Source organism: Astatotilapia calliptera, chromosome 8, assembly GCF_964374335.1.
Source record: "Astatotilapia calliptera chromosome 8, fAstCal68.1, whole genome shotgun sequence".
NCBI classification, from domain to species: domain Eukaryota; kingdom Metazoa; phylum Chordata; class Actinopteri; order Cichliformes; family Cichlidae; genus Astatotilapia; species Astatotilapia calliptera.
The window spans coordinates 3,885,941-3,904,346 of NC_137429.1; the positions used below are offsets into that span (position 1 = coordinate 3,885,941).

Here is an 18,406-nt window from a genome sequence, read left to right on the forward strand (position 1 = left end):
GTCTCATTGTCTACTCTGTTTTGGTTGTTTTTCATTACAATGAAGTACCACCTTATGTGCAAAGGGTTGTTATAGAAATACAGCAGAAAGTCCTGTGACGACATTTGTACGCAACACAACAATGGAGGACATGGAGGCGATGGTACCACCGCTCTGCATGTGGCTTTTTTTAGACTCACGGACCACAGTGATGTTTTTCGTGTAGCCATTTCCGTTGTTGCCCGGTTTATGATTTTCGTGAAGGTCACACTCTCCTGACTCATCGAGTGATGCAACCGACCAGGCAATCCGTGGCGTGCAGTCTGTTGACTTAATCAGTAGAAGAAAAAGGAGGATTATACTTTGCTGTGGGATTGTCATCAGCCAATGAGCATGTAATATCACTCCATGTTTTGTCAGATCTCCTTGGTCATGTTACTGCTGAAAGCAGACCAGCTGAGAGACTCGCGGACACCTGAGCTTTTGTGAATTACTTCCTCTAGATGGATGCTGGTGACCAAAGGCTTTCTTTGGGTCATCTTGGCTCAAGAAGAACTAAACTCTTAGTGAGTTTGTGCTTTTAGGGAGAGTTGAAAAGACGTCACTGTGACGGAAAACACTTGTGTTTGATTATCTTGGTTTTATAATTGCCAGAATCGTCCAGCCTCATTCTTAACATTTCATAAGGTAAAAAAAAAAAACTGCATAAAGTTCGATCTAAAAGTAAATTAAAGTTCAAATGTTACATTAAAACCGCTCAAACAAGTACAGTTTACTCACTTTAAGTCATTGCTTATGTCAGAAAGTGTGCTACATGTTATAGATGTGAAGATTACAGTCATTTCACCGCATTTGGTTGCAAAAACTCAACATTAGCCATCACTATTAATAAACCTGATGTGGTGAATGAATGAAAGAGAGAAAGATTTTACATCCAGCTTTTCCCCAGCTGAGGGAAATGACTTCCTGCTAGCTCTCCACACATGAAAAATAATTTCTAAGCTGTTTATATATGTATGGAAAAAAGCCATTGGGCATCCTGTGACCTGCAATTCTGACTGCAGCAAATGCATCCAAGTGCCTCATTGCCCAGTGCTCTCTGCCAGCTTGGACTGCAGTGGAAAAGTGAGAAACTCCGGTAAACCTTTACAAAGCACAAAATAAATGATGCAATTTCATGTTCATTTAGAACGTGAATGTGTACTTCCAAAAATAGTTTGAAACATAAGACAGAGCCATCCATCAGACGAAACCTGAAAGTTAGTATCTGAGGACGAACATGATGCTATGGTTAACTGAGCCAAAACAAACTTTGTTTATTACCTTAAGCAGCAGCATCTAATAAAACCTGGGAAGTGCTTACGGTCTCAGACAGCTGTGAAATAAGAGCCCCAGAAAAGCAGTGAAGCACCGTGAAGCAACAGCAGTAAACTGAGGCGCTTCTGTCTGCTTCATCCTGCAGTACAGCATCATAACCTCAAATGTAAATCTGGCTGCAAACATTGACACTGAGAATAACTAGAGCAAAAGATTTGTGCTCACAACAGAAATCCACGTAAACACCAGGACCAAAGATTTCCCAACAGAACACTGCATTGTAACGGCGGGAGTGATGACATTCACCCATCAGTGGTTTTAATCTCTGTTTGATGTTTTCATTAAAGAAATATAAAAGACTAAATGCTAAGAGGTTTCAGGACTTGGCTGTACCATAAATTAACCTGCAGCACAAGTCCCCAAATGATTAAAGGTGGATTCTGATAGGAAAAGAATTGCCTGCAGTTGCTAATCTGTGTGATTTATTTCAACAGATTTTCTTTTCTCAAAGCTGGAAGTACTGATTAGTTTTCTTATCAGGCGTTCGGCCTCATTCTTTATTATTTTTCTACTGAAAAATCTCTTTTTCACTTTGTGTAACAGTCAAACTACCGGTACTAGTTGTTTCTGACCAGCAGTAAAAAGAAAACTGGGTAAGACTCTCAGCCAAGATCATGGCTGAAGGGTAGGCTGGGGTGGCACTGACACAACCACAGGCTGGAGCCACACTGGGAATGACGGCGTCACCTTTTTTTCACAGAAAGTGCACCATGTTAAGTATATCTATAGAATGTGAAATATTACAGCCTGGAATGAAAGCTCTTGTTCTACTTGTAAATGCAAAACAATGCATAAACTTAAATGTGTCATTTGCCAGGTTCAAATGCTCCTTTGGTTCCTAAAAGCAAACAAACACAGAACAGTTCAAATCCTTTAAGCTCCAATAAAGTTATCAGTGTGGATGTTCTCTGTGCTTAACATCCATGTATCCATGAAAAAGCTGATAGTTCCTAACTAAAGATGATAACTTGTAACTAACTCTGTATGTAAGCAGCAACGAAGGAAGACAAGAGCATTGAGGAAATTCCAGGAGAGAGGCAGTTACTCCAGGAGAGCTGTAGAAGGTCCTTAACCCATCAGATCTGATATCTGCTCCTTTGTGCACTGCCAGAGCTGCAAAATGACCTCTAGCAGGATGCTGGTGTGAATATCTCTCACCAAACCTGAGGGCTCGACCTCTTTTAGTGTTAACTTTGCTTATTGTCTGGCACCGTGGAGCCCGACTGCCATTTTCCACAGAATAACACAATTGGCAGAACTGTGTTTTTCACAGATAAGAGCAGGTTTAGAAAGGGTCTGAGGAAGACTTGGACCATCATCGATGGTCCACGGAGGGACACAGATCTCTACAGGCTGGCCAACAGCACCCGACTGCCATCAGGTATCAGGATGAAATCCTTGGGCCACTGTCAGACCCTACACTGATGCAGTGGGTTCCACTGGGTTCCAGAACAGCCATGAGACATTATGTTTCGGTTCAACCGACACCTCTAGGTTTCACCTCTGACTGTCCTGGAGCTCAGCGATACCCTGATCAATATCTGAGAGGAGATCCTCCAGCACAACATCCATCATCTCATTAGGAGCATTGTCAGGGATGGATACAAGCATGTAGGGCCATGTGAACTCCCGAATACCTGCGATGATATTTCGACAAAATGAACAGGTCTGCCAAATCTTTTATTTTTCACATTGATTTTCTAAGTATCTGTGAATTCAAACCTCTGTCGGTTTTCATTTTAATTTCCATCAAACAATGTGTCATTTTTTTCACTCCTAACCCATTACCCAGTCCAAATCAGTATCCAACAACGTATCCAACGTCTTTTTCCCATTGAGATCTGATGTGTTTTCAAAGTGTTCCTTTAAGTTTTTGGGGCGCTGTATGGTCATCTTTACCCGGTGGCTAGCTACAGCTATGTTTGGGATAATATAAACACACCAGCACAGTAAAGATTTAGGAGGAGGGTAACATAGCTCTCAATAAAAGTGATTGGCAAGAAGAAATTCCATCATGTGGTGAGAAAAACACCCACTGAAAATGAGCTCAAATGCAGGTAAGAGAAAGTCAGTCAATATGACCCGATCCTAATCTTACCTCTTAGTTGGACAAAAACTGATTCTTCTTTAAGGAGTTTAAATATTCGGTGCCCGGACCTTCATCAGTTTTCACAAACTTAGCTTAAAAACATGTTTGATTAGTGCTAGCTTTTTTTATATATAAAGAGAGACAAAGCACTGCAACATTTAGCATTTTTTAAACAAACGAACCTCTTTCAGCACAGTTGGATCGATATGTCTTCATTTAACAAGCAGATATCATTTTAAAAGATTTAAATGCATTAGAGATTCTTTTTGCCGGTATTAACTCTTATGACAAAGTTTTCCAAGTCTGTCTTCTAAACTTTTTTATACCTCACAGCCTTTTTCTAATGATATCACCTCCTCCTCCCTCTGTCCTTCTCTAAGTCTCTCTCCTCATTTCAGAGATCCATTATTCCAGAGGACAGAAGCTTTTCATTTCACAGTCTGATCAGGGTTTAAGGAGGGCTACTCTGTGTAATCAGCTAATGAGCAGCTCGTTAACTGTTGCTCACTGTAATTTAGGCATCAGCGCTGCCGAGCGGTATTTGCAGAGTTTGCTTTCGGAGGACACGTGTCGGAGCTGTCACGCCAGCTTAAGAGATACCAAGGAGCAGAGGGAGATCTGAGCTGTCGTATAGCACATGTAGAAACACAAACTGCTCACAACAATTCCACATACAACCGCATGACGTGTGCAAGCAGATGGCGGCATCTAAGCAGGCTGTTTACACAGACTGCAAATATCTCAGAAGATAAAGTATTTCTTTAAAGTTAATCTGTTAAGATTTTCTTTACTCTTCTTTCTTCACAGACCGAGATACGGTGACCTGAGATCATCAATGTAGAGTTTGAGGTCTTTAGTTACCTGCCAGGTTCAAAGTCCATTTCATTTCCTCACTTGTGCAAACATGCCAGCATGTAATGTAAGAATGGAAATGGATTCGTAAATGAACACAATCCATTTCTGTGCTGCAAAGACCGGCACTGAAATGTTAGCTACAGCTGTGATGTTAAGCAAAGAGCCTCAGATTTTAGCTGCATTTTAAACACATTTTGATTACTGATGAATGTGGCTTAAAGTCTCAGATGGCTTTTAAATACATACAAATATTTGTATGAGCAAAGCTGAAACTGCCCATAAGCTTGTTCTCGATGTTGACTGCTTTAAGAGTCTGTCAGAAGAAGAGAATTGTCCAACTACTGCATTAGTCATCAGGAAATTCTCTAATTAAGTGTCAGTGTCTGCTGGTTGTTCGTTAGTTTTAGTCCACAACAACAATGCATAGCAGACAAATAGCAGTGCATCACCTTTCTGCAGACTTGTACAGCAGTGTGTAGTCTTTATTTGTGCTTTTTTACTCCATACTATAATTTTCTGCTTTGTTTTCTCTACAAACAAACTAACAAAAGCGCCATATTATACCTTTAAACATATAGGTTAATATGCACAAATAAGCCAGCTGTAGCAGATTCTAATTGTTATGTCATGTTTCAAAAAGCCGACATTTCTTGGATTGAGAGCTGCAGAAAACTTGAAACTATAAACTGTATATAAAAGATGGAAGTAGCCACCATGACATAAACCATTTGTTTGTAAACATCAGGCTGCACTAATAAAAATCATAATTTAGAAATTGTTTTATGTTCAATCAGACCTGAAGCTGTTACTGATGATTTTACAGTCTCAGTTAAGTGTTTACTGAGGTCATGAATCAAGGAAACTGAGAGAAATTTTCACAGTGACTTCTTCACAACTAGATATCTTACTGAAAATGGAGGAGACGCCCCCTGCTGTCCATTAGAAATGTATTTAACTTTCAAATAAAATAATAGTTTTATTCATTTAAAAAAAATGTTTTACATGGAGTTTTTTGGTCAGAGTGGATGCCACTGAAACCAAGACCAAACTCGTTACTTTAACGACTTATCCTATGTGAAGCGTAGAATAACATCGTAATTTAAATAACTAATATCACATTATATACAATAAGATATGAAACTAGCTCATCAGCTTTACTGAGGTCACAAACCAAATGAGCGGTGGTTTCCTGTGTACTTCTCGGCAGTCAAACTTCCTTTATTAACCAGAGGATCTGCCCTCTGCTGGTGAGAGAAGGGAGGGTCAGGGCACCTATTCCCATCTTTTAACTGCAGTCTATGCTTGGAACAGGGAGTCATTGTGTTGGAGCTCAATATGTTGTTCTTTAACATTATGTTCTGTTTGCACTCATTTTTCTCGCAGATATCTGCAGCGGACGTGTAAAAGCTGCTTTTTGTTTTTCACTTTGAGTAGAAAACAAACTGTCACACACCAAGACTCGCTCTCATCTCTAAAATCAATTTCTGTGCAATTCAGGTTACAAAATTCACTATATAATCCTGTCCTTTAAAGAAACAGCACGCAATATGTTTTATGGTGTCAGAGTGGGTCTGGCTACACGCTGAGCGTGCCCAATTAATTGTGAATATATGAAACAACATGCGGTGTTGTGCTTGTAGTCCAAATCAATGTCACACAGACAGACAAACACATTGAGGCATTTCCTGCAGCATACTCACTACCTGTGACAGTTTGCGTCTCCTGGAAGCAGATTCCTTTGTGCTTTTTGTGACCTGACGTGAGACAGCAATGCCATCTGATAGGCTGTTCTCTACCTGAGATACCACGGAAATAGCAGTCCTTATCAAGGACAAAACATTACAGCTGTAAAAATCTGGAGATGAATATCTGAGTCAGTCTCTCAGGGAGCGCTGTCAAATTAGTCTATGAATTTCCTACTGCACCCGGAGAGTATGTGACAGCAGCAGCAGGAAGACCTTGAAATAACCTCCTCGAATACACATTTCTCCATGATGGTTTTAAACGCCTCTCCTATAGCATTTCAAAGCTACAACAAAGACCGTTTGAGCTACGTCTCCAGAGACGGTGCAGAAGAATGCAAGAGCACCTGTGTAAAAACATATGCTGCTCTCAAATTTACCCCGACTGCTGAGGGAGACGAGAAAGCTGCAGAGACGAGCTGATTGGCCGACGTGTCTGATGAGCTAGGAATCAAACATCAACTAAATATACACAGCTGGGAACTCTGGGCCTGCTTCAAAGGAGCCTTTAAAGTGTAACAGTGGATTCTGTCTCGAACAACAACTGAGATTTAAAACAAGAGAGAGCCTTACTGTGAACTTTAATATAATAATCATGTATATTAAAGAAGTTAAAAAGTTAATAGACCCTTTTCACGGCAGGCATTTTGACCTTCTACAGCTACAGGTATAGCTAATAACATTTACGAGCTCTCCAGTGTTCCAGCATGCACAATATGAAGACCACGGAAAGGGACAATGGCAAGAAAAGTGTGCTGTGAGAAAAGGTCTGCAAGCTGTTAACATTTAACAAGTCCCTGGTGGGAGTTAAAGAGGCATTTCACCAATTTTACATGCCAAAGTCAATTTGCAAGTCACAGTAAGAGCTAATCAGGACGTGGAAATGGTTCTAATAGATTTGGAGCAGCTTTGCAAAGCATGAGTACGAAGCCTGAGAGAACGACAATCTTTGACAGGCAGGAAGGAGCAAAAACCCAGTGACTGGTTAGCAACCACCAGGAAGAACATCAGCGACAGTGATGATCATTTAAACAAACATCGTCAGCACACAGCAGGGTGAGAGGTTTATGTTCAGTGATATTTGAGCTGAAAATGTAACCAAAGGAGGAAAGGAGGTCAGCGATTGTGCAGCCTACAGGAGGAGCACAGAAGTTACCCATATGCAGCCCTCAGGCAACACACGTGTAAAGGGGAAGACACGGCAACATGGGAACCAGAAACAATGGAATGGAAATGAAATTCAGCTCCTCTAACACCCATTAACAATGAATCATTGGCCGAAGAAGCATTTATCTTGTTTGTCCTAACACTTGTTTTGGTGCAGTGCAGTTTTTGTGCAAAGGTCATTCAGCCTGGCGAGCTAAAGTGTGCAGTTTTACCTGTAGTAAATGGACTGGTTCTTATATAGTGCTTTTGTACTGGAGCACTCAAAGCACTTCATACATTATGTCTCGTTTCACCCACTCATACAAGCACTTTTCTTTCTATGTCTAAGTGCTTTCTTACATTCATGCTCCAATGAACGCATCAGGAGCACCTCAGGGTTGCAAAGGAAACTTTGGTGTGGATTTAAGCAGCCAAGGAGCAACCCACCAAACGTCTTAGTAGATGACTCTACAGCCTGATTCACCCCTGCAAAGTCATGGCAGTTTTGCTTAAGTTAAGATGCATGAACAGGTGCTGTCACGGTTTGCACTGGCAGACCGTGTGGAGGGAGGAAGAGGACCCAACTGCGAACCAGGAACTGGAACGAAAATATAATTTAACAAAAGGCGAACCGTTTATTTGAGGCTGGGAAAAGGTACAAAACCAAAGGCAGAAGCACACTGAGGCAAAACTAAATTCTAAACACAAAAGACAAAGAATAAAACCCTGAACATGGAGAGATGACGAAAACTCAACTGACAACCTGACAAGGAATGAATGAAAACACACAGACTAAATGCACACAGGAGGTGATCAGGGGAAGTGGAAACACACGGGGAAGCAGCTGATTAGAATGAACATAACGACGTTACATTGGCAGTGAAACTAAACGCAATGAACACGGGACACCAGACCTCTAAAATAAAACAGGAAACATAATGGGGCGCAGACATGACAACACGAACTTGGCAACATAAGACATTAAACACATGAGAGGCGAGGGAGACTTGAACACAGGGGTGAAGACACAAGGGGAATCTAATAAACAATGAACTATAACAGGGCAACATAGGCAAAATTGAACTTAGATAAGCTAATGAACTTAAACATAAACCGTGAACATCAAAATATATCAAAATTCAAAACGCTGGGTCAAATGACCCATGACAGGTACAGTGCAAAACCATGGCTGAAACCAGTTGGACCATAGGACAATGCAGCTGAAGACCACCACAATGGGTAACACAACTGCAGGCCGGTCGGTGGGGATCAAGTTGCCCAGTTAACATCGATTGAATTTGCAAAAGACGGGATGTGCTGGTAGAGGCTGTCTGCTAGCAGTCAACACAAAATTATGTTGCAACAACAAAAAAGCTTTGCAAAATTTGCAGTTAAGTAAACGACCTTTGCAATAAAGCTTTTGCTTTAAGTAGACGTGACTAGTAACTAGTAACTATAATTAATTACTTTTTCAAAGTAACTTGCCCAACACTGGTAAACATAACTGGATTCAGGAGTTTGACACATTGTTACATTCCTGTTTCATATTTTTGAGAGCAATATCCAGAACAAACATGAGGTAGGTGCATCCTAGATATTGTAATATAATTTAGATTTAAAAGCAACAGGATATTGTCAGTTATGAGCTCCAAAATTTCAGCCTTATTAAGTAAGTACTTTAAACCAAATTTTTAAGTCATTGCTGGAAACTTCTATGTGTAAATTGGTTTACAATTTTGCCCACTCCTACTGAGTGGTCTCTGAGGTCCTCGTGGGCTTTGTTGTCATAGATATTAGGACTCTGTTGCAGCTGCATGGCTCTGTAATTTCAAAGGTAACCTCCCACACTGTTGACATTCTCATTTGTCAGCGTGTGTTGCGAGTTCTAATGTAATCGTACAGCAAGTCGACTGTGTGCTAAATGACTGCTGTTGTTGGTGTGGTTTATATTTCACATCTTAATTTTCCCTAAGAATTCAGCCATTTCTTGCTCTGTTAGCATTCCTCTTGTGCCCAATAAAGCAGGAAAATGAAAATAAATCATATTTTAGGCTCCGGTGGACAAAAACGCCTCTTTAATGTGGTACACAATACATTTTCAAATAAACACAGAACATGCAGAATCATTAAAGAGCTGCATGTCCACCACCAAACATCTGCCACATTAGTAATGCCACTCAGGCTGATACATACTGCAGGGATCTACTGACTAATGATGGTAATCAAGCACGTCTACAAGCATGTGTATTTAAAAAGTCCAGCCTTGCACAATAATGTATAATTATTGTGAAAACTGTGATAAACGGCCGACTGTCTAACCTTTCACTGAGTTTAAATGTGAAAATACCGTACCAGAGTGCACACATTAGCAGGCCTGAGGTCATTATCAACACTTTATGTCCAGAAACTGCCAATTGGAAGAGAAAATGGGAACAGGCTGCTACTGAGAAAAATCTGACACAGTAGTTTGCAATTAAGCTGATTTATAACAAAAGCAACCAGAATCTCCTTCCCAAGAGACAATTCTCTGCTTTATTCTGACCATTTGTCTTCCACATAGCAACTGGAGGCCGGATGGCATAAATACTGATGACACGGTCGCCAGCAAAAACATAAAAAGGTTGCTTTGCTTTTTGTCTGCCTTTCCTATTTGTCATTCTGAGATTGGTTTTTTCGCCAAATGCCTCTTTTTTAGCCAGTTATATTTATCTTCATATACAGGACAGATCATCAGCATCCAATAACAACCGTCTCCTGTAAGAATGATCCTCCGTCTCTTCTCTGCCATGCATGGCCTAATGCAGCAGTCTTAGGCGAGCTTGCAAGATGAAAGACACATGCACCCCGGGCCCTAAAGCAGGTCAGGTCGGTAAAATTTTAAAGTGGATGGATTGATGCTCTAAGAGTGTCCTAGAAACAGTGTGGTGGGACTCAAAAACAGAAACACCCTGCAAAGAAACCCCAGTCTAATGTGGTGACTCTCCTGATCATGACTAACCTGATTGGACAGATGGTTTATTTATAAAGAGCCATCTGAGGAGTCATCATTGGCAATTAAATACTTGGCAGGTAATTGGATGAACCATCTGTCTGTCACTGCTACCTTTAGCCAACCAGTTCAACAAACTTCGGAGCATGAGGAAGATCAAAACCAGTGTTTCACAAATCAAGACCTGAGGATAAAATCTCTTTGTTAATTTGCAATTTGGAGGTTTATTTTGTGAGCATTTGGTTTCCCTCTAAAAGGTCTGCTTCTAAAAGGTCACATTTAAACAACGTGACCTTTTTTAATTGAACTGATTTGTCACATTAAGGCCTTTAAGACACAATGTAAAAACTGCAAGTAGTTGTAAGTATATAAGTAAATGTCTGACCGTGTAATAGACAAAGCAAGCCAGTAAGATAAATACTGTATGTCTGGTTTTTGATGTGATGTCCACTTTCCAACATTAGTCCTCTCCATCATGGGTGATGCAGTGGAGGTTCCAGGTCATCACATTCGGGCACCTGTTCCTGAGAAACAGGAACTTTCTAGTGCGTCGCTTTTTGTTCAGCACAGACCACCAAACCCTACTTTTAACTCATCTCTCCAAATGACTGCAAATAGCTGTAGCATACCTGTCGCATGCTAGTTTCATTCTGCAGCGGTTCCTTTTTGCTCTTTTGGTTTTGGGTTGTTTTTTCCCCACACAGTTTGGAGGCCAGAGCACTATTTGGTTGCATATTTTTCCAGCTTGTACAGTCTCATCTAATCTCATCCCAACACACAATAATAGGCTGGATATCTGACAGTGACAACTTCCAGGTCTTGGACCTCATTTTTTTAATTTTTTGGAGGGGCACACCGAGCTCTTATAGTCACCTTTGTTTTTCCTGTTTGTATAGAAGCATCAAATCTCACCATGACAATAATTTGGCAGGTAACAAGTAGCATGTGCTACCAGGTACCAGAAAAGACTAAATGTATGCATTATAAAACAGGAAAAGGTCACGTCAACCATCACTGCCACAAACTGCTGTTCAGACTGTGTGTGCAGTTTAAGTTTCATTGAACACTGGTCTGCCTTTATGATCTAAATTGTGCTATAATTTAGATCACAGCACCAGCAGATAGGTCATCCTTTCTTTTTGTGGCGCTGATCTAAAGGTGGAGTACTGCGGAGGTCTGCCATTGTGCGGCTTATTCAGGCATCAACACCGCAAGACTCAAGAATTCAGCTGCCAAGCAAAGTAAGGTCATCCTGTCTCGAACACCTTGAGCCACTCAGGTGAGGCTTTGATGAGCTTTCTAAGCCTCATTCACTCTGTGAATAAATCAGACAGGCTGCTGAGATCCTCGGTCAGCTTTACAGAGCCAAATTAACTGAGATTTATTGTTAATTACACTCTGATGTGTTGTGTCATAAATGTTTCACTGCTTCCTCTCAAAGGGAAGGCCGAGATTGTTTAATTATGCACATTTACTGGCTAAGAGTCTTGCTCCGTTTCAGCCCTGCAGCTCTTAAATGCAGGCTCTACAGTGATAACACAGTCAACCAATAAAAAGAACTTCCATCAATATCCATTTTATATGAACGAGTGAATGAATGGCAGCATTTCTGCAGGACTGAAGAGAGCAGACTTAGTGTGGCTCACTTTGAGAAAGTGTCCTTGAACAGGAAACAGACTCCCTGCCAGCTCCACAGGTGCTGCTCACGTCCTGAACTCCATTCAAAAGGCAGTTTTCAAAGGGGAGAGTCTCTCTTCAGACAACAGGAAGATTCATACTTCACAAAGACAATTTAGGATACAAGTTGTGTCGCACCTTCACAATGCAGATAAGAGTCGGTAACATCTACATGCTGAAAATATTTAGCGTAGAAGCCACTTTGAGCTCACTTTCAGAAGTACTAAATCAAGACCTGAAATATGACTTCAACTGAGAATCCAAATTGGAGTATTTTTGCACAAAAACAAAACGCATGTTGGCTTGAGAAGAAACAAGTATCAACTGTAATAAAGAAGTAAAACATATAATACTAATCTTTTTTCACACGCACGAGATCGGGGTAGGATCAAATAATAGGCGTGTACTATTAACACTGAAAACATGGCCGTTGTGAGTTTTTGAGCAGTAACAACAAGTAGGGCAGCTTGATAGGCAGGGTGTTTTGTCAGTACACCGGCCCCTTCAGCACATCATAGGGTGAAATGTGTGCTAGTACTGATTAAGCCACTATGTAGTGTCTGCATTATGGGGTTGAGTTGCTTTGAAGTAGATTTGGAGCGCCGTTACTTGGGCGGGCCACGCAGATATACTGTGTGACATATTTTTATTTATTTCCACATCCGAGATTACAAAATTAATTTATTGTTGGTCTTATTCTGGAATTTCAGGAGTTGCTATCAACTACCTCCCATCCTTGGCATCTCATATTTCCTTATGGGCAGGCTGTTCACGTCGCTGTTGTGATACTGCTCAGTGTGAGCCAGCTGTCAGACAAACTCTGACTCCAGAGGCTGGTGTCAGTATACACAGTATTAATGTTCTTAGTACTCATCAGTAAAACCGAGTCTTATCCTTACATACTGGTGATATTCTACACCTTCACAGTCTGGTTTGGGGCTGTTTTGGTCACAAATGTGTCTACAACAAAGTCTAAACTACAGAATATGTAAACAACATATCTGGCATTAAAAACTTGATGATTAATCTTTCGTTACTTTCGAAGACTACGAAGAGCATTTTTTAAAATTAACAACTTTCATTTGTTCTGTTTAGGATGCATGTCACGGCGGGACACGCCGGTGAGTTTATGGAACGTACCCAAATGCAGACACGGAAGAAGACGGAAAACATGAGTATAAAAACAAGGCGAATCATCCAGGGGGAGTAAGCAAAAACTAGAACCTATACTGGGAAAAAACGACTTTGAACATAGAAAGACAAGACTTTCAAAATAAAACAGGAAACATGGAGAGACATAGACATGACAACAAAGAGGAGAAGAAAAGACTTATAAATCAGGAGACAAAACTAGAATGAAACGAAATCCTAACTAATAGCAGCAACACAAGAACTTAACATATTTTCAACACAATATAAGAACACAAAAATACAAAACCGACTCAAAACTGCTGGGTCACAGACCCTGCCCCTGACAATGTAAAAATATAATCAATATTCAATATCAACTAAAACACCCTGTTCATGTAGGCTAGGGATGAGTGTTTCCCACACTCTCGAGGCGCCCTTTGACCTTTGTATGACCTCTGTTTCTTATGTGCACCATGTTTTACTCTGAGACTTATTGGAGCCTTCAAACTCCATCTTGCTGCAGGAACCTGGAGAAATAAGGTGCCATCACAGTCCCACAGAAATACACGCAGACGTGTCACAATTCTGAGAAACTACGACTGCTTATTTGACCCAAACCAGTGGCTCTAAAATCCATCTGAACAGCGCGAACAGAACAGCCTGAAAAACTTGTAGCACTTGTACAACAGCATAAAATGTTACCATGTTTTAACTTTTTGTGGGTCACTTTAAGAAAAGCAGTCAAATTCAGGTTTATTTTCTCAAATTTGGTCCAGACAGAAAGCAAGGGTTAAAAGAGTCTCTTTAATCTCTGGAGTATCTTTCACTTCAGCACTTTTTTTTAAAAATAATTCATTGCAAATAAGTGAACAAATATCTGTCCTTCCATTTCAGTCCAACCGGGCTCACGGGGATGTTAAAGATCGACTCGGAAAATAGTGTAAAAGTTGGAGTGTGAAAAAAGTAAATCCAGGGATTGAGAAAGAGAAAGCAGGTCAAGGACCTTCATGTCTGAGATGTTTGTAGACGATGAAAAGACGTTTAACTTTTTACCGCTCGCCATCTGTGAGCTGAAGACATTTCTTCAGATGGTTTTCCACAATTATAAAGCTGCAGTTTCAGTGCCTGAAAACACATTTCTTAAAAATGTTGTTTTGACTTATGAAAAGAAGTCGAACGCTTGAACGTCGAGGATGAAAAGGCAGCAGAGTCTCTGAATGCCAGAGCGCGAGGCAGCTCTCGGGAGAACAGACATCCCTGAGTCAATATTACAGTCAGCTCACCCTCACCTGGTGGCTCTGCATCAATCAGCTCTCTGATGTCGGCACCCTCTGCTCTGCAGCTTCCTCCCTCTGCCCTTCATCTCTTCTTCTCCTTCTCTGTCTGTCTTCCATCTCCTTCCAGATGTCAACAAGTTTGATCAGGCTGACGTGGGAAAACTGCTGTTTGGCTGACGCTCCTCAGCACCCTGACAGATCCTCCAGCCTCTCGTCTCCTTTTCTTTTGCTCCCCAGTCACTTGTGATTCCAGCACGCTTGATCTGCTCCCCTCCACCTCCGCCACCCGGCAACCCCGCCCCTGTCAAAGCCTCCTGGGGAGCTGGGGAGGGCTCTGCCATGTCAGTGAGGTGACATGACTCACACAGTCATGCGGCACAAAGGAGATAAGTTTGAGATGTTCAAGGGCGACTGTATAGTTGGCGTTTCAAAACGCTCACTTCAGAATTAATCCTCTCAGCGATTTCTGAGTGAAACGGCATGCGGGATGTGACAGGCCTCAATATCCAACGCTGAATTTTAAGATAGCTGGCTGTTTTTCCAAACCGCGTCTCCCAACGCGTTCAAGAGACTCGGGTCTTTTCTTGCTCCGACACAGATTTGTGCAGAGTGGGAGCAAAGAGAAGAGGGTATCATGTAAATCAATAGCGATTAGAGATAGTGAAGACCTCCATTTTGCACTCTGCCAGCCTGCAGTCAGCAGCAGCAGCAGTCTGTGCCTCTCGTGCATTATCATTAAATTTGAATCACAGAGATAAGTATCTTCTCTGAAAGATCATCCCGGTCATCTTAGAAAAACCAAGAAGGTCATTTAACAACACTTGGCACCACAGTGGAGGTATTTACACCACCCTTACAGAACCTCTCAGGCACCTGCATGAATATGCAGTTTGCAGAAGTCCAGATTTTCCAGCTCTCTGATGCAGAGTAAACTAGAGTAATTAATAAAGTGATTCATTCTTTAAACAAGCAATCTATTAGCAGCAATCCTGGTAAATAGTAACCTTATATATACAATTATCAATGCATTGTTTTAATATTCCGACCAGTAAAAATAAACCTGCCTTGCAGCATCCGTGTTATTTCTACATTCTTGTTTAAAAGAATTGGTGGGAAAACGTAACAACTTGGGAAATTTGACCATCCAAGAAGCACTTCAGTGGGATAAAGGAAATATAATAAAAGCCATGTGAACATTAACGTTAACAATAAATATTTTTTTGTCTTTCAAAAGGGCTGAACTGAGCTCAGTGGAATAAAGAAAGGAGGTCAAAACGAAATATGACACTCAAGGACAACAAAATAAAACAGGAAGTATACTGTAAGTATAAAAGGAGTAGGAGGAGTACACACATATACATAGACACAGAGAAAAATTAAAAACTTGTTGTTAGTCAAACTGATGAAGATTTACCGTGAGTGTCCTCAATGCTATGCTAGCGTTCTTACTAGCAACTAGCATGAAAGCTAACATAGCACCAAGCTTTTTGAAACTGCTATCAGGTCCAAACTGTACTTATATTTGACTGGAAACTCATTAAAATGGACAAAAACCTGAAAATGAAAAAGTGTCAGACTGTCTTCTCTTTTTGGAACGATCACAGGAAATGTGATGTTCTCATCTGGATGAGCGAACGCCATTAAAGGGTTGTTGACTTTGTTTTTGCATCTTGCCAGCAAATCCCATGAAGAGAGAGAGAGAAAAAAAAGCAAAAACAAACGAACAAACCCAACACTGAATTGATCCTACAAACATATTGTCTGCAGCTTAGTCTTCTGTGCCTTACTGCACCATTGTTAGTGGAAGATTAGAACACATCGCTGAGCAGCACCGCTACACCGCCGGACGTGTTTATGGCGTTAAACAGAAGCACTGTATCGCCATTTTCTTGCTGGAGCTATTCCCTGCTGGTTTTGGTCACTTGATGAAGTCTTTATTTTTATTTTGTGCCTTTCACTTTTAATAAAAATATATTTCTGCCTGACTAAATGGAAAACGTGGTCACAAATAATTTTACTACAGACATGATTAGAAGTTCTACGGGACCACCTTTGCCCACCTGTTTTGATAGATACAGTTTTAGCAGTTCAGCTGAGAACCACTGGGTTATAGTTAATTAAGGTAAGGATAAATCATTATTCTTGTCTTCTCAGGTGGTATAGTCCACGTTCTTTCCCATCATCTCACTAGAAACATCGATGCTGCTGAGAGAGCGGTGTTATATATTTTCCGCATTTGGGATTCCCAGTAACCATATAACAGTAGCTATATCAGTTATCTCACTGAGGAACAACACAATGATTAGAGTATGGAGAGAAAGCCAGATTTTAAGCAGTTAACCACAATAATAAAACAACCTACTTTATATCCTAGGCTAGCTTTAAAGAGCTGGAGTAGAGATACAGGACCTCTACGGGTTTCCTGTGGATCAGAAATTCTGTGAGTGGGAAACTGGAGTCTGAGTTAATCCCTTAACCTTTTCACTCTGTTCTTGAGCCATTTTTTGAGATTTGGCAGGGAGCACTGTCCAACTGGGAGTGCTGCTGACATGGGGTGGGGTTGGTCTGCAGCAATGTTTATATACTGTCAGCAGCGTCCATATGAAGGCCAACAACCAAGGTTCACCAGCTGCACACTGCCTTACAGTGAGATTAGCTGTGTTAGTCTTTTCACCTGTCAGTGGGTTTAATGTTGTGGCTGATCAGTGTATGTGGACTTTCGGGCATTTGCAGAGCTTCCCAACTCCAGATGGCTGAAAATCTACGAGGAGAGTAGAGATTAGTTTTTGGCTTCACTGCCAACTTCTATTTAGGGACTTTAAGAAAAACCCAAGCGCTACCTGTGTGAGTTTAATGCAGATGCGAAAAATCCACTTAAATCATTCCTCCACCTACCCAAGAATCAAAGTGGTGATACATATGCTTACTAGATGTGTTTTGTCTCCACCGCTTTTATATTTTTCAGCCACTGCATTAATGTCCAGCTCTCTTCCTGCTTGTATCACTGTTTCCATCTCCTCTCTGATCAGCAGCAACAGCAGCCTCAGTAAATCCATCAATAGCACTCTTTCACTCCGGTCCAGATGCCAGCCTCTGAGAGCCAGGACATCCACAGCCTCCCATCCGCTCAGGCAGTAAACAAGAACTGCTGCCAGACGCAACCGACACCAGCAGACATTCACACCCCCAAATACACACAGAGTCCTCTCAATATCTGCACTGAAATGCATTTCAAAGGCACTTTTGATACATACAAAATGGACTGCAGCACTCAAAACTGGTTATTCCAACGTGATGCGGTTACTCAATCAGAAGCTGTTTCGAAAATGAATAAAAAATAATAAGTTTGGAGAAGCTTCAAAAAAGTCTTCTTCCATAAAACATGCAGGGCAAAGATACATGTGCGGAAACAACACAGACAGCAAAACACTGAAGAGAAGAAGAGGGAGAGCGGTACTTTCCCAGCATCCCCCAGCACGTCAGAGAAAGGCACTCAAGTTAGAAATACCTGCAACTACAGAATGGACGGAGAGAGAGGGGACATGCCTGGGAAGGAGGAATTGCCCATTCTCCGCCTTGATGCACCTGTTCACTTTCCTCTACTGCACACTTTCTCTTTTATCTTCTTTATTCCCTCTTCTTTCTTCCCCTGTCACTCTTCTTCTGCTGTTGTTTCTTCCCGCTTCCTCTCTTCTTCAGGTCCAGTTTTTATCCCTTTCTTCTCAGCGTGTCCATGTCTCGGCTTCTTCAGGAGCTGTGTCAGCATGAGTGTGTGAAGCGCCTGTGATGGATATGAGAGAACGCTGGAGTGCAGAGGCGTTCCTAACCATGTCTTAGCATGGCCACTGAATAAACTCATCTTTTATGGATGCACAGCCCTCCCCGTCCTGCTTCTCTTAAAGGGACTGCACCCCGTTCCCGCTGCCTTTGATCTCATCGTGATACGCACAGGATCCGAATCGTGCGCTCACATGTGTCTGTGGGAATATACTGTGGTGTGGAGCATCAGTAATTCAGCATCACTGTGTGGGTTTGACACTTTTCCCTGTGCAGCTGAGGAGGGGGAAGCGATCGATCGGAGGATGAAAAGGAATCCAGAAAATTGGGGGTGAAGGAAAAGGGGGGGATGCTGATGTATCTCAGA

General features: G+C 41.4%; 1 protein-coding gene across 2 annotated transcripts in view; it reads right to left on the reverse strand.

Annotated features, from left to right (window-relative positions):
- Positions 1–18,172, reverse strand: part of LOC113028019 (SRC kinase signaling inhibitor 1) — a 140,941-nt gene extending 122,769 nt beyond the window's left edge. Inside the window, exon 1 of one of the 2 annotated variants that reach the window (XM_080305290.1) lies at positions 17,809–18,172. In XM_080305290.1, coding sequence (XP_080161416.1) covers positions 17,809–17,830 — 22 coding nt within the window. In that variant the 5' untranslated portion in view covers positions 17,831–18,172. The remainder of the gene's footprint in view (positions 1–17,808) is intronic. The other variant, XM_080305292.1, reaches the window with a different exon arrangement.
- Between the last annotated feature and the right edge of the window lie 234 nt (positions 18,173–18,406).